This window comes from Trichoplusia ni, chromosome 1, assembly GCF_003590095.1.
Source record: "Trichoplusia ni isolate ovarian cell line Hi5 chromosome 1, tn1, whole genome shotgun sequence".
NCBI classification, from domain to species: domain Eukaryota; kingdom Metazoa; phylum Arthropoda; class Insecta; order Lepidoptera; family Noctuidae; genus Trichoplusia; species Trichoplusia ni.
The window spans coordinates 11,677,646-11,701,710 of NC_039478.1; the positions used below are offsets into that span (position 1 = coordinate 11,677,646).

At 38.1% G+C, this 24,065-nt stretch overlaps 4 protein-coding genes across 7 annotated transcripts in view; 3 read left to right on the plus strand and 1 right to left on the minus strand.

Moving 5' to 3' along the window:
* Positions 1 to 17,840, plus strand: part of LOC113494761 (guanine nucleotide-binding protein G(o) subunit alpha) — a 32,988-nt gene extending 15,148 nt beyond the window's left edge. For 2 of the 4 annotated variants that reach the window (XM_026873225.1, XM_026873216.1), the window contains exons 5-8: positions 14,188 to 14,316; positions 14,529 to 14,664; positions 14,919 to 15,072; positions 15,187 to 17,840. In XM_026873225.1, coding sequence (XP_026729026.1) covers positions 14,188 to 14,316; positions 14,529 to 14,664; positions 14,919 to 15,072; positions 15,187 to 15,374 — 607 coding nt within the window. In that variant the 3' untranslated portion in view covers positions 15,375 to 17,840. The remainder of the gene's footprint in view (positions 1 to 14,187; positions 14,317 to 14,528; positions 14,665 to 14,918; positions 15,073 to 15,186) is intronic. The other 2 variants (XM_026873241.1, XM_026873234.1) reach the window with 1 other exon arrangement.
* Positions 5 to 6,871, minus strand: LOC113494752 (probable cytochrome P450 49a1). Its single transcript, XM_026873205.1, has 7 exons — positions 4,524 to 6,871; positions 4,324 to 4,440; positions 3,701 to 3,777; positions 3,111 to 3,585; positions 1,703 to 1,781; positions 1,313 to 1,606; positions 5 to 642 (listed from the first exon to the last, which is right to left on the minus strand). The coding sequence occupies exons 1-7, from the start codon at positions 4,862 to 4,864 to the stop codon at positions 514 to 516; spliced, it is 1,512 nt and encodes a 503-aa protein (XP_026729006.1). The 5' UTR covers positions 4,865 to 6,871; the 3' UTR covers positions 5 to 513.
* Positions 17,841 to 20,247: 2,407 nt separating the features above from the next.
* Positions 20,248 to 21,401, plus strand: LOC113494801 (cyclin-Q). The gene is made up of 2 exons (XM_026873277.1): positions 20,248 to 21,008; positions 21,238 to 21,401. Exons 1-2 carry the CDS (start codon positions 20,343 to 20,345, stop codon positions 21,325 to 21,327), a joined length of 756 nt encoding a protein of 251 aa, XP_026729078.1. The 5' UTR covers positions 20,248 to 20,342; the 3' UTR covers positions 21,328 to 21,401.
* Positions 21,402 to 21,664: 263 nt separating this feature from the next.
* LOC113494785 (X-ray repair cross-complementing protein 6-like) lies at positions 21,665 to 23,762 on the plus strand. Its single transcript, XM_026873253.1, has one exon. It carries the CDS (start codon positions 21,894 to 21,896, stop codon positions 23,658 to 23,660), a length of 1,767 nt encoding a protein of 588 aa, XP_026729054.1. The 5' UTR covers positions 21,665 to 21,893; the 3' UTR covers positions 23,661 to 23,762.
* Positions 23,763 to 24,065: the final 303 nt, after the last annotated feature.

The window sequence follows — 24,065 nt, forward strand, 5'->3', positions numbered from 1 at the left end:
GAGTACATACACCTATTAACAGTGGCTCGACAATGAACTGTGGGTTCACTATGTTTTAAAAATCAACTAGCGGTTGAGTAAGTGTGTTGGTCTACAATCAGCAACCGCAACACGGTCACCAGAACAGACCTATATGAATAGGCGGTGGTTTTATAAGAGATATATCATCAGTCACCAAGTTTTTTGTCGCTTTTCATGATTTCGGTTAGGGGTCAATACTTGATTCGGTTGGTCGGTTTCTGAAGCGTACAGTTTGTGATCAGTAGACAATAACTGTAGGCTGTGTCTGAAGTCAGTATTTTGTTTAACATATTTTTTTACATTATGTTTAAAAAAAAGGCTTATTGATCACATATGATTTCGGACAAATGATAAATCAAAACAACACTAGATTTAATTTTTATTTAAATTACACAAATTATAAATTATACAAAAACGTAGCGCACTAAATCTGTAAAATGTCTTTGGTAATTATTCTAAGTGTTACGACATAAGCTACTTAATATTAATAAATTACAGGTTAGTGTCGTTACCGTTTCTCTTGTGCAGCGTAAACTGTAACGGTTCGTTTGGCACATACGTCGGCGTCACGCTGTACGTGAGCTCGCCGTAGCGCCACGACACCTCGTACTTATGAAATACCTGAAGAAAACATGTTGTGTGTTACTTTTAGAAGAAATAGATGATTGTCTTTTTATCAAAAGTCCAATTTTTTGTAGGTGCAATCACCTAAGATAACAATCTTAGGTGATTCCATGTAGTTTTTGTAAAACGACTTCGTCTATTTATTGCACAAAGAAAAAAGGGTCAAATCGATTCTCGCGACTCTTGTACTCATTACTGTAGTACAGATTTTTTGTGTTAATGTATCCAAAACACAAATATTTCGTTGTGGACATAGACATACTAATAATTATAATTCATTAAATATTAAATGTTCCAAAACCGTTTCACACGGAAATGTTCGAAATGATGTATTGATTACAGTAATTTGATGTCTCGCCGCCCAAAGCTAATTATACAAGAGTGATACTATTTTTGTGCTTTGATAAGGGCGTGTCATAACTGACAAGTCACGTTAAGTATTCCTGCCGTCATCCTGTGTTTGTGAAAACCACTTGACGGAATTATACTAGTTTCTAGTTTATAAGCTTACGATTGAAATAGTAACAATAGGCTAGCTCCTTATGTCATACAGACTGGGTTGTGGCTGTAGGTACACCATTGTCTGCCCCATGAAGGTGGAACAAAGGCTTGTCGGTTATGCTGTCATATATATTATTAAACAAAACCACAATCGAATCAAACATACCTTGGCCAACAAAAGCTGTAGCTCGGCTTCTGCGAACCGCTTTCCGATACACATGCGGCGGCCGAAGCCGAATGGGAGCGACGCGAACGGGTGGATCCCCACTTCCTTCTGCCGGCGACACACCTCCGCCTCGCGGCTGTGCCCGCGCTGCCCGGCGCCTCCCTCCCGCGGACGCCGGTCCATTGACTCGTGAACTTCGCTGTCTCGCAGCCAACGCTCTGGAACGTACTCCATCGGTGATGGGAAGTACCTCTCCTCATTCGACAGCACGTAATGCGGGAAAACTATATGAGACTGAAATATTATAGAGTTCATTTCAATAACATTGTTTTCCATCCACGAATTTATTCAGATAACTAATAAAACTGTATGTTTATTATTAGTACTTACCCCTTTAGGCACTTCATAACCGGATATAACTGCATCTGACTGAATACATCGCCCATTCCCAAGTATAACTGGTTTCATACTGTAACAACAAACAATTTGTTTAATTTAATTTTACAATCAGGTAAAACACATCTTTATTCATATATGTACAATGAATTTATAATGAGTTAACTTCCTAAAAGTAGCGCTCTCGTGTTTTCCTCGTTTAGTCACTGGTTTAATGAAATTAAACACATTAGTGATTATAATATTAATATTATTTTACATACTGAATAATAATCATTTTTAGAGTGCAAAAAGAAAATGAAACTAGTGACTGCTGTTTTTTTTTTAATTTTAGCAAGAGGAACTTGACATAATAAAAAATAAAGAATACAGTACCTATAGTAAAAGTTAGTACCGCTATAAAATATAACCGCATACCGCTTTAGCGGTCGAAAGGTCGCAACCTCGTAGGCTAGTGCTTGTCTTTTATCCTTACCATACATATAAACCTACTCACCTATAAAAGAGTAAACCAAAATTTATATTACATAAACGTTACCGATACTGATTACTCAAGTGCAACTACAACTTAATTACCCACCAATTTACGTTCCACGCATGATATAAAAATTGACAACGTACAAAAACCTGTCATCATGTCAAACGTAAATACTGCACAATTATCAGGGCGTGAGGACCAGTGCAATCAAGTATATTTATTTACATAACATGTTAATGATACAAGTATTGTTACACGCGAGCTGTGGACTTAGAGCCTAATAGCTCAGGTGCAAATGTAACCTGACGCTGACCATCATTGGTCACGTTACAACACACAACCTATAGAGGATACACTTGTATCAAGTTTTTATAATGCAGAATTACTTTAAAGGTCGCCTGGACTTATTCGAAGTCTTCTATGGACACCATAAATATAAACGCAATATTTGAAAAAAACAAAATTATTAAAAATTATGACAAGTTAGTACCGTTCGGATCTTAAAAAAACATGTGTTGATTTTCATAAAATGTAAAAACTAAAAGGAAGTTGACTTTCTCATAGAAATATTCTGCGAAATATGTCAGCGTTATGTGGGCCGACGAAACCGCAAATTGTTGTGACTAACGTGCTAACAAAGGACTGTTATCACTATTATAACTACAGCCGTATATTTATGTTATGGGCTTAAGCTCGGTATTAAGTGCGGAGATGCTGCCACATGTAAAGTTAGGGCAGTATCGGGATCGGCCAATGTGTGCTTCGCGTCCAATAACATTACCCTTTTAATGTAAATATTATGCTAACTGTTACCGTGAGATGTTCTCGTGTATCTATTGCTGAGATAATAATATGTATTGTTCAACACTGTCACACGAAAATCTCCTTGTTAATGAATGTCTCGTCTAATTTAATTGTTCTTACCGCAAAGATTCCTTTACACAAGCTTTTAAGTAGGGTAACTTGTCTAGATCCTTGCTGCACATGCCTCTGCCTCTTGGAAGGTTGTTATTTAATTCTACATGTAATTTTCTCTGAGCTCTGTCATTCTTTGCCAGCAAATACATAGTACTGGCTGCGGCAGCCGCTGTTGTATCCACACCAACCAATAATAGATCCAGTGCAAGTATAGTTGCAACTTTTTCGCCGTAGTTCTTCGCTATTTGCGAACATATTCCTTTATCGGTCAATCTCTGTAAACACAGTGACCTGAAGCCATCAAGAGCTTCGATGTATGTTTTGTATGCAGGCGTAGAATAAACACGCCACAGTGGTGCAGAGAGTTCTAACGCAGGGACACTATGAAAGAATCCGTGAATGCATCTTATTATTTCTCTTGCCTCAGCGTCATTATCTTTAAGACATCCCAATCGCGTCCCCAGTGCCCAAGCACCCACAGCTAGAACAAAAACAAGTGTTTTCTTTATGAGTTAAATTACCACTTGGTACAAGTTTATGCGGAAAAGCACAATAGAGTTCACAGAAGGTGGCGCCGCTCGTCAAGTAGCACTCACACTCAAGGGCCCATTTGTAGAGTTCCGTGAGAAAATCTTTTGGCAGCTCACGATTATCGTCGAGAATGCATTCCATTCTGTAACAAAAATATTTTTGAATTGATTAACGATTGCGTGCCTTTCAATAATATTCATATACCTACTCCATATTGCCTAAATACTTATTATAACCTAATTTATTTTTAAATACTGTTTTAATTAAAATCATCTGAGCGTTAAATATACGACGTTAAATCACTCAAACGAAACGTAACGTTTCTCATTGAATGAGGTTTGTTGTGCCTCACAATGAGTCAGTAGCCGCTGCTCAAAACAAATGCGCAGACGCCGTTGTTAAAAACGGGATGTGGTCATTAAACTGAGATTCCACACTCTGATCACTAGAGGCAGCACGAGTAATAGACCACTGTGCTGCCGTCCACATCTACATCATTAAATATCCTTTTCAATTCGTATACATTTTTTATGGTAACGATTCGATCGAATCTAAAACAAAAATAGTTTGCAAAAGAGAAATATTATATTCTAATTAAAAAGTTACAAAACTTTTACCCGGAACAGAAAGGCAAAATCGATTTTCACACAAACAAAAATCCTTACGATTTTAAAACATTTTGACTTACCTGTGTACAAAATCGTTGGTCACATATTCTAAATCGGGCACTGCAGTCTTCGCTGCCTCCGGCGCTATCAATGCTTTAGATACTTTAGATCTAAATCTAGACCAGGGCTCGCCATGTCTGCGGGAAAATGTTCGGTATTTATATCGCTAAGTCACTTAACATCACAGTAACGGTAAACCTATTATTAGTTTATATCTTACACTCCAATCAGACCAGGCTCGTCGCCAAAGAAATCTTTTCTCAAATCTTGTTTGTAATGACTGAGGCATGGCGCCTTTGCCCTGTGCGGCATAGAGTCTTCTCGGCGGTATATCCTCGCAGTTTCCTCGGCACAGAACGGGAACACTAAGTCAGGATGTCCAAAAAGTCTCGCAACTTTAGCGGCACCGCCGGCGCCAGCTAAGGCTCTTAAGAACCAAAGAGATACGTCTAACGCACGTGTCTTCCATGGATTCTTGCCTATAGCAAAGCGCCAACTATTGCCTATGATGGGCAGGGGCCTCGGGCCCGGCATCACCGCGTAGCACCGCGCGCCACTCATCGCGTACGAAATGTTAATGTTTCGAATTTCAGCCCTTAACTTCAGCACAACAGAATATACAGTGGGGGGATACCATCAGTATTACGTTTTCAGCGTCGTCGTCGATTTCGTAATCAAAGCCACCCGGCCGTGTTGACGCAGTACGTACGCATGCGTACAAACGAAATACAACCTTTTCTGTCCGTTAGACATCTCAACATTTTACGAGTATTTTCAAATGGCTCTTGCTAGTGGAGTTCATGGGCAAACGTCAGTGATTTTAATTTGACAATTCGATGCTTTTAAATAAAAAATATGTGGACTGGTTATTGATGAACCCCTCAGTAATAGATGGGATATATACCATGGTAGGGTCATGATATTCAATTGCTAGAGCAGGAAGAGGAACAAGATTTGCTTTTGTGTTCTCATTTCTTTTCATTACGGTGACGTTTTAATTGTAACGGGCCTATTTTGTTTTTGAAAATTAGTAGAAATATGTAACTTTCTATTGTCACCAGTTATGAAACCACTTAGTATGTTCTTGTTAATATTAGAAACTCTATAGGAAAATGCAAGTCATGGCAAAGGTGCCAATCGTCTCGCAATATTCTTTTGTAACTGTATCCCGTGAGCAACAAACAGACAATAAAACAGTTTTATGATCCCTAATTACTACTGTAAATGAAGTGGCTACTGCACTGCCTAGTCATACAATTAAATTTGAACGATGTAAAAAGATAACGAGCATACACACATGAGATAAAATTAGATTGATCAAAACAACAAAAAGTTATTTTATTCACGTATTTAATTTATAGAATGGGGTCACGATTAATTAAAAAGTCTGCTGCGATAACAGCTTTGGTAGGACGATTACCGTTCGCAATTGCTGTTTCGATTATGTTGTGTTCGTGTGTAATTGTGTTGTTGGGCGGTGACGTTAGAGTTAGTTCAATTTGTCAATCCCTCGATGGAAGCAGGGAACGGTGCGCGCGCGCCGATTGACTCGTCCGGTCTCCGTACGTTCATACATTTGTATTCTTCCGCAATCCCACCGTTGTAGAACATTATTATGACAGTGTTTAACTGCTGATCTTTTAGCATGCATTGAAATTAATAAATTGTTTTAACAATGACTTGTTAAAACATTTAGATATAATTAATAAACAAAACATTAACCGATAGAAATCTTGGGGAAAGTCTCAAGTTGTGCAAACTACTATCTATTTGTTCAATACATTTATTTTTACTTTCCTTTTATACAGTCGAGTAGCTAATTTAATAATAATAAATTTTAAAATACCTAATCACGGATTATCAGGATTTAAACGATCGAGAGATCTCTGTTACCGTACAAAAATATATTGATTTAGTTGAATTAACATTAGATTAAAAATAATGATAGTAAAAGATAATTTATCACCAATTACAAGTTGGAATAACAACTGCACTTAACGAAAGTGCTATTCCTAACACCTGATATTAATGTGTTTCGCTCAGTTGACTTCAAGACTGCAACTTACGCGGAATCATAAACTACTACTTACTATATTTCTTTGAATTATTATGGTTTACACGTAACTTGTAGCTGTTAATATAAAACCAAACTGGTACTATAACTGCATTATTGAATCTCGTTTATGATCCTTGACTGGATATACCGTTACGAAACCAAATTACTCGTTATTTTAACTATGATTTTTAGATGCCAGCGTAGTTCTTGATCGACGAAAACAGTCCATTTTCCTGAAATTTCTGTATTTAATGTTATCAGGTATAAGGTGTTCATTATTTTCTGATGTCCTTGATTAAAATTCGATGACGGCATCAGTATTCTCTCATGGCCTGGTTGGCTATACGTTATCTTTTGTGTTTCATTCATTTCGATCTTCTGATCATCGCAACTTCATTCACCTCGGTGGTATTACAATATGTCTCATTATTAAGTTGATAGATTAAGTAGATATTTGCAACTGAAAAGCCACGAAACTGTCACTATTTAGCATCATCGGTCTAATTCGAAGAAAATGTAGCGGTTTCTGCCGTAGGGATACGGCAGAAACCGCTACATTTTCTCCCGCAGCTGTTTCTTTTTAGTTTTTGAACATTTAAAAAAGGTGATTTTTTGTCAATAATCTACGTATTGGCGTGACGGCATTTAAAGTAAAGTCAACATTCCAGTACATACTGTACTTTCTCTGCATTATATCGTGCAAATGTGTTCTGCACAGAACAGCTGAACTGATGTACCATTCAGTGGCACGTCAGTAACATGATAAGGATAGTTAGTTGTTTTGTAGTGTGTGGCGCGAATCGCGGCCGGCGGATGCTCTTGCAACAGTAACAAGGAACTCTTTGTACGCGGTTCAACGCTCGTATCTGTGTCTCTCATCAATCATGAGGAAAATCACGTACTGAATGCACGTTACACTCTATTCAAAGTAAACCTTACCATATTCTAGCTAAGCACTCATATTGTAGTATTCATTTAACCATGTAAATTGTGTACACCTATATTGCCAGACGTTGTCAACAATTTCATCATTTCACCAATGGTATTTTCGTAATAGAAAATTGCTTGTCATTCTGTTAGCGTTTATCAGCATGTTTCCCATTACCTAAGCTTTGCCTTCGATGCTCAATTGGCGAAAAATTATGCCTCACTTGACGTTGCATGGCATTACTGATGTACCTTGTGGAACTAAGTGATACCCGGTTTCTTAACCCAGTCTCCAGTCTCTTTGTGATTGTTTGCGATAGACTATTGCCAATCCAAAGACATTTTTTTAGAAATTATGCCTACGCATCTGTGTCCTTCATGAAAATTTCGATCTGATTCTATATTTGGCCCAATCCATGACCTGTTTATATCGGTCTGTAGTGTAGACCTTACGTATTCAAGAATAAATAATGATTATCTAATATTCTTGAACGGTAAATAATGAAGACAGTTTCTTTGAAAGTTACATCTAGCAAGATACGGTCATGACGGTTTCGTATTAATAAATTTAATGACAAGAGTCGACTTTTCAAGAACCTGGTTTCCCTAAAGCTTTTTCATTCATAAATCTATTATTCAAAGGGTTGTCACTCAGACGTCGAGAATTCTTGTGATTGTTGTAAAGAGATACTTAATGTGGTATATCCGACTGAAAGCAGTGAGTAATGACTGCCGTGTTTGGATCTTGCTTAGATTTGGCTCTACCTAGGATTATTCTATCGCGATATTCGTTAACAACATAAGTAGTTTTTTATCATCTTTTATTTACTGTTTAGTCATATAAAATTTTATACAAATAAGTTGTAGATACTTGATATGACGTCTAGAAAATGCATGCTTGACATGTGTGATGCACGTGTTTTATCGTATTGTCAGCGATGTAAGTGTGTCTGGAGTCGGTCGTGACTCGTGAGGCAATTGAGATGGTATCGCGAGTACTGCAGCGGCCGCGGCGCCGCCCACGTCGTCTGCGGTGAGTGGCGCGTGGCGCACGGCGCGCGGAACGCCACCGGTGACAGATTTATGTGCCGATCGCATGACGCTCGCGCTAATTCCGGAAACACTTCACAGCGCCACCGCCTGCTCGAGCCCTGTACTACGCCCTCCATAGCATTCTCTAACACCTAATGAACCCCTATCGCTGATAGTTTTGGGGGCAATGTGTCACCACTGACTTTTATTGGCGGAGGCACACCATTGCGTAAACTTTCAAGCGAACCTCTCTCACTCAACAAAAAGTGTTTCGTGCTGGGTAGAGTGGCTACTTTCCTGAATTAACATTCTTATTATAGAATCTACTTTTGTGATAAAGCTGACACTTTTTCGTGTTATGGCAAATTGGAAAAAAGCTATCGAGGGTTTACATCTTAGAAAGGCAACAGCAAATTATTTCATTCAACCTGATACTATTATAAAATGTAGTATACTTTAGTAGTATTTATAAAATGCCATTGCCGGTGTTCTTTACACATATTAAATAGTATTTACTCTACACAAACAGGCTGCGTAGTACATAGTACGAGAGTAGATTGGCAACATTTGATCAGCAACGCTGGCAATATTGATAGAGCAGCGGTATCGGTCGATGTTCGTCGCCATGTATGCCTGTGTGCAAATCGGCTGTGCGTGACGTGATCACGGGTCTGCGTCGCTTCGCTCGCGGTTCGGCCGGCGGCGGCGGCGTAGCGCGTAGATATCGAAAGGGCTCGGCTCGGCGTGCGGCGGCGCGCGGCGTATTGATCGCGAGCCGGACCTGTTGCCGGGCGGAGGCCGCGCGCCCGTCGCCCGCTCGCTTCCACTACCACACCATACATGGATTCTATGCAATGCGCACACTGCAAATACTACAAGGATCCCTTTACCTAGCCCTACATATTACTTACAAGTAACACATCATACACCTACCTACTAATGTAGCGAACCGTTATATCATTTCTTTTTTTGCGAAAATAATAAAAACGCTACACGAAAACAGACATCAGAACAATAAAATCTCGCTTTACGCAACCATCGCAAATAGCAAAACGTTAGATAGGGAAGGAAATCATTCGATATGAATAGAGTGATCAATTAAAGCTCTTCGCAAACACAACTACTGGTGTGGCAGTAATTGTGTGAATTTAAAATCGATTAAAGCACTATTAATGATAAAATCGATAGCGACAACAATTCGCGAACGGATTCTACATCGCTAAACGTTGTCATCAATGTATCGACGTTCAATAATACCAGCCACGTTCAATGGTATAATGAAATGATTTCGGCTGCTCCGAATGTAATTCATCCTTGTTTACTGACCCAGTTAATGTTGACAGAGGTTTGACGTCAGCAACGCCCAGGACCGACGCGAAAAAGCGCCAGTACGATAAACACTCGGGCTAGAACAGTTAACATGTATATATGTTGTGTTTATGATATGTTTTAATTATAAGAGCACTCGAGAGGGTTATCAGCGCCGCTCCTGTTGCCATTCCCGACCGCTAGGTAAATTATTAGCGGAAATAAAGCACGGAGCGCATGAATGTCTGATACGTTACTTAGGAAGGCATTAACAATTAATTATTGTACAAAGACAATTTATAGACGAAAGGCATATGACAAAGTGGCAATTATCGATTTCATATTACTGCGCCTATTCCTGCAGTGCTCATACTGCGTCACTACCACACACAAATAACTCTACATTTTGTGCTTGCACAAGCTAAAGCTCTACAATACTCTATATGTACAAACTAGTTTCGCTACCCAAGACGAGAATATACAGTTTCAGCTAAATATGAAACAGTCTCCCTTTAGTTAAGTAAGGATCGTAGATGTCCTTTCTCTTGGCACCCTTCCAAAAGTCCCAGCAATTCCATTGACATTGTATTGTTAGTACCGAACCCTACGCATCTTGCTGCTACACATTTAAACATCTTATTTAACACAGAAATAGAATGAAAACTGTAGAACAAACTTAGTGTAATTTATTTCTTCAACTGTTCTTTGGACTATGTATCTACAACTACACGCTATTGAACAGTAAAATGACGAATAGAAAGAATTATAGAAATACGCATTGCGCTTACCTCAATACCTGCAAAATGAAAGGTGTCACTCAAGCAGCTTGTAGAACACAAAAGTGTTGATTCATACAGTCGGTTGAAACAGATCTACAAAAGTAGTACAAACAACGAACATAGCTTAAATCGCTTAGTGGATAAAGCATTGAGACGATTGCTTAGCTCCATGTCAAGCGCGGCTTATTCGCTAAGTTGCTGTAAGTTCGGCTGTACTGTCTTGGCGACAAGCCAACGGTGTCAGCTCAAACTGTCTACATATTGGCCTTGAATTGCACTTGTTAGTGACACCGATCGTGATAGACGCAATTGGACTCGTTACGAGATGGATCTGGTACGTCGGTAATTAACCTAGGAATTCTTTACTTTTAGAAAGGGCATGATTGTTCTATTAACTGATGGCTTATGTATTAAAAAAACAGTATAGATAATTCGCTCTTTGTATTTTACTTATTAAGCGGTTTTTTAATGTTTGTAGTTACGAGTGTTATCTTCTACTGTTTTGAATGTCGTTTCTCGTAACTCATAAATTGCATTTATTTTTTTGTTGTAAAATATTATAACTCCAGTACGCCTTTCCTAATGTTCTAAAGTTAATGCATCTTAACATTGATCTTGTTGAGAACTTGACAGTTATTACAAACAGACATCTGATCCGCCATTGTCCTTGCTATATTGTGGTCATTATCGAAGAGATTTGATATCTATTGAGTACAGTGCTCAGTGAAATATACAAGTAGTTTTTGTACTTAAATAGCTAATATTAATGAAGTATCTAATTAATATCACGGGGTACTGTAGAAACTTAGGTTTCAATTTGGAAAACATTGTGTTAGATAGTCCATAAAAGGCCTTTATAAGACGCTACAACCAAAAGAAGCGTATTTATTTGCAAAAACTAAAATAAAAATATAGTACATGGGCGAAGTCGTGGAGATTAGTAAGTTATGAATATAATCACCTTCATTAGTGATTAGAAACCTTTACCAGGGTTCAAAAAGGTTGCGTGCTCCGTCGACGTAGTTTTTCATTTGGGTTGGGAGTTACCGGTGTCGTGTCTGAGTTGGCCTTTCACACGAACGCTAACTACACTACGCTGCCGATACATGCTGACTTGCAATCAAGATAGTTTGACCTATTTTAATTGTTTTTATTATAGCATCGAATAATATTTAACGTAAAATATTGCTGATTTAGGTTTTATTAGAATTTCTTTGATGTATTTCGTATTGTTTTAATTGTTATAGATTATGATTTATAATAAAAAAATATTAATAGTGAAGTATTCACTATTAATAATTTTTTGTTACCAATATACGGGACTTGTACTGTGAATTGACCAATTGAGATCAATTAATTATTCATGTATGATGGTATGCATGACACGAGCAGACGCAGACATCGCAACATAACTTCATTCAATACTTCATATGAATAGTTTATTTTATTCTATATTAATAATATAAGGGGTGGTCGAACAAGCTCAGTCACGTTTCTCAGTATAATAAATGGTTTGATGACTTCACGGCCTGACTCACAACACTTGATCTCGTGGACGGTGACATTGGCTCTTCTAATGCAACCTCTTAGATTGCATACAGCTGCTGCCCTGGATTTCAACTTGAGATGCATATACGGTTCGATGAAGTATGACGTTAGCGGGTGATCTTTTTCTCAATTCTTGTAATTTTTTTTCTTTGGAGCAGAAAATTTACTTATTTTATCGAAAAGCAAGGTGTATTAACTGGAATAAATGGTCACGTCACAATAAATCATAATCATAATATAGAATACTATATTGAAATCGAATTCTCCAAGTACACTTGTTTGTTTTGGAGATCTGTGTGAAGGTTAGTTCTGCTAAGCATTGTCGAAGAATCGCGTGTTGTCTACGCTCGGTTGTAGCTCGTTAATATGTATGCGGCGGCGTCGCCTGGCGTCGTTTAGCGGCGACTGCAACTAGTGGCCCGCCGGATGTCTGCTGATAGCCTGCGGAATAATCAATAAAACTTAGCACTGTTTATTGAACTTAATGCTTCCTATCTAATTATAAATTAAGTACGCGTTTTAAATACTTATTAACATATGCGTATGTTCTTACTACTTTTTGAATTTTTTGTACTGACTTTTCGTAGCATTGGCAATGAATGGGTTTTTCCACTAATTTTGGCCCATGATATGGTTTGTGGCCGATTCCCTTTTCTGGTTCTCAATACTTCAGTTCATAAATTAATGTTCTCGTAAAACATTCGGAGAATCACTCCTCTTCTAATCGACAAAATCAACATTCGTCATCTCTACATAAATATAATCAAAAGGATTGCAATCAGAACAAAACAATACTGAATTTAAAACTGTCCAAATATGTACACAAATATTTGATTGTGTACAATAAAGAGCACGGTAAGCGGTCACCGCTGTTGTAGCATACCTGATAGCTGTCACGCATACGATACTCTGTTTCTGAATTCTGAATAATTAATGCATACATTTACATATTCATTCAACATTACATGCATCATAATTATGGAAAAATATCAACTGTCTTTTGTATTCAAAATCTTGCAATAAAATTAATAGAGTTATAATAAAACTTACGTTTTCCTATTATTTGTCATCTGAACGATAGTAATATTAATAGGCAGAGACAATGGTCAATTTGCTTAAGTACTCGGTTCCCGTAAAACCACAAGCATTGTGACTCCGCTGTGGAATGCTGCGGATATTTAAAAGTAGTTGAAATTAATTCTCAATGCAAATTGCAGTTATCCCAACAGCGTATTAACGCTGTAAGTAATATAATTATAGAATTACAAATATATTATTTTCTCCTACTTTCGACCAACCAATACTACGAGTAATAAATAGTTAAAACTGGCTATTTACTCAGTTTTACTTCTGCCTATGAAGAATATTAAAAAAATACTTGTTTCTGGCGAAACTTGATGGATTATCAATAATCAATAAACTGCAACCGATCACAAAAAGTCGATGACCACTAAGCATTAAACATGTGTTGCATAAACGATTCGCTTATAAATATGGTGCTAAACATTTTTACACAAAATATGCAACAAAAAAAATGTATCGCAGCGTTTTAGTCTAGTTGTTGTATCAAGCATTCAATGTTACATGGTTTGTTTAATATGCACCTGTGTTGAACAACAAACTAGCTGTTCCCGCTGCTTCGGTCGCGTTCGATACATTGATCTATACTGCAGCGCACGCTTAAAATAGACATTATATTTCGGTAGATTTTTTGTCGATATAACGTAATGGCTAGTTACGTTACTAGTGATGTTCGGTTGTATTCGATGTTACGTTGTCATGCCCATCATTCACACTTCCATCAGTTTGTAGTACTGAGTAGGTTTATCGATTACGCTAATCGAATGTGTACCATGCTTGTGACTTCGATACTTTTATTTATATGAGGGTTCCGATATCATTTCGAACATTCGAGAATATATTGTAATTAGAATCTCAACTGTGGAGTCACAACTATACGCCTATGTCGGGCTGATCGTTCCTGCAGGCTACCCTACTTCCCAGGGGTGGTTTTAGAAGTAGTTTATGTAACTTGTTAATACTAGTTTTACTCATTTCATTAGATCGTCTAAAAGTCTAAAACTTACTCTTGTGTGTGTTAATAACTAAATATTATTGTAAGCCAAGAGCGTAAAAATTACACAATTTTAGAGATACAAATTAGGATTTTAGATCTTGTCAGCTGAAAAATGTTATGCAGCATAAATTAATGAGATTTGATATTTTCATTACAGTTTCTTGGATGACCTGGACCGGTTAGGTGCAAGAGACTACCAACCCACCGAACAGGATATTTTAAGGACTAGAGTCAAAACCACTGGCATCGTTGAAGTGCACTTCTCATTCAAAAACCTTAATTTCAAGTAAGTGCATTATCTATACTATGACAGCTGAACTTCCCAGCATACAATCATCAAGATTATTATTCGCCTATCTTCAAGAGCATCACTTTTTCTATCCCCTTTTAAATTAACCATTTACTACAACGGGTTGGAGCATAGGAGAATGGCACAAACAAGATATGTATGCCACTATACAAGGCTTTCTTCATATACAACACACTTGCTTTTCAAACTTCCAGATTGTTCGACGTGGGCGGGCAGCGGTCCGAGAGAAAGAAGTGGATCCATTGCTTCGAGGACGTGACCGCGATCATCTTCTGTGTCGCCATGTCCGAATACGATCAGGTCTTGCATGAGGATGAGACAACGGTGAATATCATAGCTTTGTTACCTACATCTTATATCGAGTCGATTGAGTAGATAATTGGCTTCTTGGAAATCGCATTATGATTTCTAAGACCATTTTCCTGCAATTACTGCTATTTGTATCAAGCTTTACATTGTTTATTGAGAATCATCTACATCATTAACGTTTTACAAATAAGTGAAGAGGATTTTCTTTTAGTTAACTACGCAAAAAGTCGCAATTTACTAAGTTAGTAACATAATTTTTCGTCTTCCAGAACCGTATGCAGGAGAGTCTAAAGTTGTTCGATTCGATCTGCAACAACAAGTGGTTCACCGACACCAGCATCATCCTGTTCCTCAACAAAAAAGATCTGTTCGAGGAAAAGATACGCAAGTCGCCGCTTACCATATGCTTTCCGGAATACACGGGTAAGAGTGTTTCTCTCATATGAAAATAAATCACGTGAAAGTGTAAAAAATATCTTATTTCTTGACTTATTTGATCACATACCAGTTAGATAATGCAATGTACGATTGTGACAGGTGCGCAAGAGTACGGCGAGGCGGCGGCGTACATCCAGGCGCAGTTTGAGGCCAAGAACAAGTCCACCACGAAGGAGATCTACTGCCACATGACGTGCGCCACCGACACTAACAACATCCAGTTCGTGTTCGACGCCGTCACCGACGTCATCATCGCCAACAACCTCCGCGGCTGCGGCCTGTACTAAGGCGGCCGCCGCCGGGCCGCGCGGCCCCGCCCGGCCCCGGCCCCGGCCCCGGCCCGCGCGGCCCCGCGCGGCCCCGCTCGGTCGCAAGCATATCAAGGCGCCGGCGCGGGGCGGCAGCGCCGCGGGTCGCTCGCGCCGCAGCTACGCGTATTATAATTACCTATATATTTTTATGGAAAGTAAGCTTACTGGATATTCCGCCGACGTGCAGATATCATGTGTCACAGGCTTGGGGCATCGTGTATGGTTATTGCTCCCGCCGCAGCGCGACTGGACCGACCGACCGCTAGCGTTTCGTTTTCCCTGTAATATAAAACCGTAGTTTGGTTATTATTTCGGCACGCGGACCGGGGCTCGCAAGTCGCGTGTCTCCTGGGATCGTTTTCGATAATGTGAATTAGTGATCTAGTGTTCAATTCTAAATTTTGGTGCTAGGCATTTGGTATAGTGTTTCGTTGGCACAAGTGTTCAGGCAGTCGGTCCGGCAGCGCGCGGCTCGGAGCCCCGGTAACAATATGTGCTTATATACTCACTCTCTTACGGACCAAACACAGCAAGGAACCAATATTTAGTATTGAATCAATAACACGGCAGTGAGATGCATGAATACGTTCACAGGCCTACTTAAACTGATTACAAAACATCATTCCATTATTAAGTATTATATCACTTATAATGAGAAATTATTTTTTATAAACTTTTGAATGCACAACTGTAACCGCTCTATGGAATAAGACGACGTCGTTTATGTTACGTACCTACGGTCATAGTTTAAGCTAAGCCCTGTCATCAATATTATCTTTAAGTTAAGCATCGTACTACGCACAAATTATTTATTCCTGTAAGAGCATTCATTTGTTACGCCATATATACACATTTCTGAATATATTTTTTTGTGTTCATATTTTTCTATATCATTTTACAGTTAACCTTAAGGTGTAGCCATTTAAGATCTATTCTTGTATTCAATTATGAAAATCATGTTAGGTATTTATTTTATCGATAGTACTTGTATTAAACGTGGTATATGTAAACTTGTCATGTTTAATTTTTATATTTAACGGTAATTAACCAATGTTTATGATCATGTTAATGTTCGTGATTATTTTGTGAAGTGGGTGGAGTCTGTATCGGTAATCGGTAAGGATAATATAATAGCAGTAACAGCTAGAGGTAGGCGAGAGTAGCGCAGCACGATCCGCGACCGAGCCGCTCTGTTGTTCTAAGATATGTGAGTATATAAACTTTGTATACACTCGCGAATTGGCGTAATCAAACACTATATATACTATATAACATAATTTATTATTAATAATAAAAATAAAATCTTACTTTTAAGCATTAGGACAGTAACTGTATCAATAAACATTAATTAATAATGCAATTAGACAGTAACCTTTACTATTGTCATAGTTAGGTGATTAATTTTCATTTTATGTTTATGAGTATGTAAAAAGTGATTAAATGAAAATGTGACGCCTACACTGTGACCGCGCGGGCCATTCACCTCTGGCGCATTGCGCTCGGCTTGCTGCGAGCTGCCACTCCTCGGACAGGACCCGGACTGTTGTAACAGGCACCTTGCGACCACAATTTTAACTAAAAACAACATAGATTTTTAGATAATTAAATTGGAAACGTATGGTAGTGGCCCGCGGCTCGAGCGCCCGCCGCTCGCTTGTTGCTAGGTAGGTTTTTTACTGTTATGTAACAATATGTGTACGTAAAACTAATAAAAATAATATTAGCGCAGTTCTACATTCAACCTACATTTAAGTAAGCTTCACGTTACATTTAAAGTTTTTTTAATGAGTGAGCGATGTGGGTATACTCGTTCGACGTCCTCCCTGCGTTGGCCGGGGCTCGGACCCGGACACACTAGCCGACGTCGACAGTTTGCATTTCAGTGTGTTCCTCCGCCGCAGAACATTTAACTTGTATGCTTATATTTCGAGTGAATGTGATGTAAATTTTATACACTGCCGCATTGTTTATTCGCTCGAATCACATTTAGTTTATAAGATTTGAGACAGTGAAGGATTCGCACAAGCCACACGTAACATGTTTGTTTGGGACTGTAAGTGCGCACAAGTCATAGGTCGCAGCTCAATGACTCGCCGGACGGTACGACACTCGTCACTTGATGTGCGTTAGCTTCTTATTTGAAGACTGAATTGTTGCGGCTCAAATATTCTCGCGCTTTATTAGATCCACAACTGGGGAAGATATTGCAAAGTTTTTTAAGGTAGTAGTAGCATTTAGTGATCGGGTTCGAGGCATATTTATGTCTTTAAATTTTTGTGATGTGGCATGAGATAATTCGATGAATACCTGTATCGACATTCTACTGTTGATATTAGCGAAATGAGCGACGTTCAGTTATTATTCTTAATATAACCGCTGAGTATTGTCGAGATGTCGTCGATCTTAAACAATATCACCATGCTTCATTCATATTTGCCAAAGTTAATACTAACCTCACTATTTATACCTACTGTATGTTCTTCGATAACTAAATTATGTCTGGGATTCGCGGTAAGGGCGGAGGCGCGGCGCGGCCCCGCGTCGTGTATAGTCGTATCGGTACTGATCAGAGTACAATGTTGAAAATATCTTATTTAGAATTGATGAACATGTAAACATTTATTTCTAGCGCGTGCGAGGGATCGCTCGGTGGGCGAGTCGCAGGCGTGACATGGCTGTATGCACTGAGCGCCTGAGCCGCGACCGGCGACAGTCGCGAGTCCCGCCCTGCCACTGTGCCAATATGGCGCCGAGCGATCCCGTCATTGAACAAACGTTTAAGAAAGTAAAATTTTTAGTCACTAGTGGGTAATTTTTGAATGTGATTCAATCTTATCTTTATTTTTCTATATCGAGTGACATTCAACTTTAATTTCATTGTTTTCCACCTTATTTTTTGTATTGCATTTACTGAAAGCGATGTATTTAACCAACGATGTAATAAACAATATTTTCTCTTATTTGTATCTCGTCTGCACTGGTATTTTTTATTGAATTTACTATAAATGTACTTTAAGTGTATAATTTTAAATAATTACTGAAAATGATTATATTCTAATTTTTATGTTCAAATAAAAGTTTGTTTTATTTATAGCCCTAAAACAATCCTTTCTAACAATAATAGGTTATTATTTGTTGTTTCACTTCGGTAGCTATTCGAGTGCTATTAGCCATTCACGCAACGCAAGCGATTTAATGCGTATGCTACGGCTGTACAAATTCGGCACAGCACAAGCACTGCTCAAATAGCTGTACTTCATCATATTCAGATGAAACCGGCAGCTCGACATAGTCGGAGTTGTGCATGGTCAGAACGTCAGGATGTCAAAACACCGTCTAACTGGCAGGCTAAACTGTGTTAAAAATTGTTTAAACGTAACAGTTACTATTTTCTCATGCTACAGTAGTCATAAGATCAAAGTCGAGACCTGCATAGCTGCACTTAGGTTACTAGGACCGTTTTAATCAGGTGTTGGTGTTTGGATTCCGGAAGCGCTGTACAGCATTCTAACAATACCCCTCAGTCTGCAAATACACGAAACAATTTTTTATTTTGACATGTGATTGGCAGGGCCGGATCTAGGGGCCCCGAGGCAACAAAGGAGTGGAAAAAATTATCGAGCTTTTTTTTAGATGCATAATGTCAATAATGTGGGCTTCTACGTGGTTCAATTTTTTTATTTTATTTCATCTGGAGTGCTGGGCCCCTAGTCATAGTGGTGGACCCCTAGGCACTGGCCTACAGTGCCTTATGGATAATACGGCACTGGTGATTGGGCATTGTGAATTTAAAAAGCCTACGCAACAGTTAAGCATTTATCAATGAATTGGTTAAATCGAACAGAATTTACGTGAAATTTGATATTCTATTTCAACTATGAAGTAATCCAGGCGGGGACACCATTTTGGAATCTAGATTAAAGGCCCTTAAATGGGCACTTGCCTTAATAGCATAATACCTATACTTGTTTACTGTATTAGGTAGTCTGTTTCGTTTCGGTCAAGAAATTATTTAAAATAGAAAACTGATTTTATCAGTTACCTTTTTAACAGTAACATGGGAAAAGATCGAGAGTGAGTGGTGAGACAAGTCCTCATAAGTGTGGTGCTGCTACGGTTTATAAATGTATTCCTGTAAATAATGGAATCAAACAAGGTAAGGCCACAATTTCTTTCGCTTGTATCACTGCCACAGGGTACGAATAATGTTAGATCAGCAACACTGTCGTGACCAGATTTATCGCTGCAAACGAACGTCGAGTGGCTGCATAAGGCCGCACCTTACTAGTTTGACTTTTTCGTTATGATTTCCCTTCACCGCATTTTAACCCATCTAGAAGGGTTTAAACATTAAGGGAAAGTGATGTTCTTTTCCGACTGCTTGCAGTAGTGCTCTATTTTAGTTCCTTATCCACGATACCGCTGTTTAAATTTGTCCGTTTGTGATCAATCCGTACCTCAGAAGCAGGATGGCTAGACAAATTAAGACTTTTTGTTCTATTAATAAAATTATGACCGTACCAAACGTTTATTACGTTTGGTACGGTCATAATTTTATGGGTCACAAATAATTGGTGAGGTACAGAACCCGTAGTGTCTTGATTGGCCGGTTATTAATTTTTATGCGTTTTGAATTAGTTTAACATAAAAGCTGTGTTCTTTTGTATTATTTATTCATCAATGTGGTTTTATCGAATTAATAATAACAAATAACCAAATTTATTATGCCAGTTGCACTCCTATCCTGATCATTCATATCTTTTTTGTCGTTAAAACAAAAGTTTACAAAAATTACTTTTAATAAAAGAAAGCCTGTCGTGGGAAATGTCAAATTGTCTATGTATAACCTTAAATTTTGATGTTTGACATTTAACATTGTTTGCGTCTCTGATCGATAACTACAAAACAAAATAAGTTTTTATCAAATTTCTCAATTACTGCGAGATGAAAGACGTTATAGATGTGACTGCTTTGCAAAGCAGCAGACGAGAGAGAAGATTACCTGACTATCGTAGTGCTCCGAGTCATAGTTTAGCAACAAACTTCATATTTGAATGTGGTATTAAACTTGGTTTGCAACCGGCGACCGTTGCAACTGCTGCCATATTCTATCACAAATTCTTCAAAGAAGCTGATAAAAATGATTACGACTGTTACGTGATATGTACTGCTTGCTTGTGTGCGGCGGGGAAATCGCGTGACGAGCCTGTGAGACTACGAGATGCTGTGAACGTCGCTCATAACTCGATCAACCGCGGAGCTGGGCCATTAGAACTGGGTGAAGAGTATTGGTCGTGGCGAGGCGCGGTTGCTCAAGCGGAGCTGCTAGTATTAAGGTTATTGGGATTCAACCTGGAAGCGCCTTCCCCTCATAGATACTTGCTACACTACTTGCGATCGCTCCAGGAATGGTTCCCACCGTCACAGTGGCGCTCTGCCCCCATTGCCCGCACTGCCATGGCTTTCTTGCAAGATTATCATCATTCTCCTTCAATACTGGACTACAGAGCACCTCATGTAGCTGTTGCGTGTTTGACATTAGCACTGCATGTTTTGGGAGTCTCAGTTCCGTTAGCATCAACATTGGATGATGATGCAGCATGGTATTCAGTAAGTATACAAAATATTAATATAAATATATGAACTTCACAACTTTGCAATATTTTGATGTGATTGGAACCCTGATTACCTCCGAAGATTGCATTACCTGACTGACTGTGCTATTCCTGATAATATTGTCAGGCATGCAGTATTAAAATCGGATTGGAAGTTACATGTACACAGATTAACTTATAAATAAATTTAAATTTAATTACATTAATTTACCTATATCTTTCAGGTATTTACCAAAGACTTGCAGAAAGAAAAAAATTGGGAGATAATGGAGAAAATTATGCAAGTCTACAGCAGAGAGCCAGAACCTATCTAAGTATATGAATATGTTTTATTTCATGTATATTACTAATAAAGGGACATTGAATGTGTGATGTGAAGTTTTGTAAAGGCAGGTTTTTATTTTACATTTCTCACCCAAACACAATACCCACTATGAGACTAAGTCTTGACTGCATTTCTGAATCACAAAATTTTTTAACCATGCAGGAATCAAAGAATAGGATTCATGGCAAGTGGTAGCTGTCATGGTCTTACATCATTATATGTAATTGTTTTAACATAAAAAATTATATACTTTCTGACAGTATAATGTATTCTGAAAATTTTTATGCCAAGTTATTTATATAGATGCCTAGTTTAATTTATATCCTGGTAATCTAAACAATCGAGATACAAAGCAGAAAATAGCAACACCGTTCCAACAGCTGTCACTAGCAGCATGTCAAATTTGTTTTGAACTTTCAAACAACAACTTGTAAGAACTTGAAACAGGGTGGAAACTAGTATATTTTAGTAGTTTATCTTGTATACTTCAGATTATACTACAGTAATATTAAAAAAAATAAAAATTTTGAGTGACAGATATAGTGATATACCAAGATGAGTTCCGACGAAGAAAATGAAGATATTCCAACTTGGAAAGGTGTACCGGCTACAATGATATGCATCAACACTTTCGGCTCAACTATTGGTGCGGCTCAAGTGGCTCACGCGGCCACTTGTAATATGATACGCCAGTACTTACGGGAAGCTAGCTCTCAACTAATAGGAGTTTGTCTGTATGGCACAGAAGGATCCAATACATCCGTGTTTGGGATCAAAAGTGTTGAAGAGGTTTTCCCACTTTCATTACCAAACTTAAACAATTACAAAAAACTTCAATCTATTAATATTTCATCACTCAAGCAAGCCAAAGAATTAATATTATCAGATGTGCTTTGGTATTGCAATAAAGCATTTGCAAGTTGCAATAAACAGCTATCAACAAGGAAAATTATAATTTTGTCAAGATTTGATACCCCTCCATCGAAATCAGATGAAAGGCCAACATTCAAGAGAGTTGATGACTTGGTTACGGCTTATATTCAAATAAAACTAATAAATGTTTCAGAAACTGAATATGAAATCAATCCATTTTACAAGGATTTTCTAAAAGAGGTTAATAGAGAAGAAGTTAATTTACCAAAGCCTGTTTGGGATCAGAAAGAGATCAAACAACTAATGTGTGAAGAGGCTCACCGCCACCTAGCTGTTGCTCGAATCACTTTCGAGATTGGTGAGGGTTTAGCTTTAGGCGTGGGAATATACAGTCTTCTGAAATCAAGTATACAGCAAAAGAAGTCAGATCTTCACAGAGATACAAATGCTATTCTTATTGGTGTTAACAAAACTATGAAGGTGAAAATAGACAATGATGATGGAATGGATGTAGATGAAGAAGAGCAGGAACCAAAATCTGTGCCTTTGCTGAAGTCTGAAACATTAAACTATCAGACATATGGTGAAGAGATGGTTGAATTCACAGATGATGAATTGAAATTACTAAAAAACCCATTTGGGCCCCCTATGCTTAAGCTTCTTGGGTTTAAACCAGCCAGCATTATATGCAAAGAAAAATGGTTTATAAAACCAGGTTATTTCTTGTTTCCCATTGAAAATATAATAGAAGGTTCCACAGTAGCATTTAAAGCCTTTCATAAGGCTTGTGTTGAGATGAACAAGGTTGCCATATGTGTGCTGTGTACTAGAGTAAATTCAAGGCCTTGCATTGTTGCTCTTTCTCCCACCACTAAGCCTCTTGGGCTTAATGTGGAAACAGGGTTTGATGTAATTAGACTCCCTTTTGTAGAACATGTCAGAAATATTCCTATGTATGAAGATGATGAAGAAGTTCAAATTACTACAGAAAACAAATCTGTAATGAAGGATATCTTGAAAACCCTTTGTTTTGATTATAAAGCTGATGTATTTGAAAATCCAAAACTTCAATCGCAATATCGGGCTATTGAAGCAATTGCTTTAGAAGAAGATGATGTGGAGCCATTTGTAGATACTACAAAACCTAGCCCAGATAAGTTTCGAATAATTAAAGATGACTTATTTCAACAAATGTTTGCTCCTTTTGGATCAGTGGCTGTAAAGAAATTTTCGAGCTCAAGAGAGGGTGGACCCGAAAGCAAAAAGGCTAAAGTTGAAGATATTGATGAAAATTTACTTAGAAAGAGACTTGATACTAAAAAGGTAGCTGATTACACAGTACGCCAATTGCAAGACATTTTAAGATCCAAGGACATTCCTAGTTTGCCTGCATTAACAGGCTTGAAAAAGAAGGATCTCGTTGAATTAGTTTATACGCATTGGAAGTAATTAGTTGAGACTTGTTGTACCTGTGTCAAAAATAAAATGTTATTTTTTTGTATTTTTGTAGTGTCGTTTCTTTTGTAACAAATTACAACCTATAAGAAGAGATTCATCTTTATATATATATAAACCTCGTGTCACAATGTTTGTCCTCAATGGACTCCCAAACCACTTAACCGATTATAATAAAATTCGCACACCATGTGCACTTCGATCCAACTTGAGAGATAGGATAGTTTAAATCTCAAGTTATGGTCGCAATTTAAGTTAATAAAGTTACCAATTCAAGCTTATATGGACTTCATTTAGACAACCTTATGGCATGTTTAATGGTGGATAGCTATGTATATATGGTTCTTGTTTACGATACAATTACTCATCGAAATACAGGACAGGATAGGGATAATGCTC

Coding starts and splice junctions, on each gene's coding strand:
- LOC113494801 (XM_026873277.1), top strand. CDS start 20,343: ATGAAAGACGTTATAGATGTGACTGCTTTGCAAAGCAGCAGACGAGAG. Junction 21,009..21,237: donor ATGATGCAGCATGGTATTCA/GTAAGTATACAA, acceptor TATATCTTTCAG/GTATTTACCAAAGACTTGCA.
- LOC113494785 (XM_026873253.1), top strand. CDS start 21,894: ATGAGTTCCGACGAAGAAAATGAAGATATTCCAACTTGGAAAGGTGTA.
- LOC113494752 (XM_026873205.1), bottom strand. CDS start 4,864: ATGAGTGGCGCGCGGTGCTACGCGGTGATGCCGGGCCCGAGGCCCCTG. Junction 4,441..4,523: donor GAGCCTGGTCTGATTGGAGT/GTAAGATATAAA, acceptor ATTTTCCCGCAG/ACATGGCGAGCCCTGGTCTA. Junction 1,607..1,702: donor GTTATGAAGTGCCTAAAGGG/GTAAGTACTAAT, acceptor ATAATATTTCAG/TCTCATATAGTTTTCCCGCA.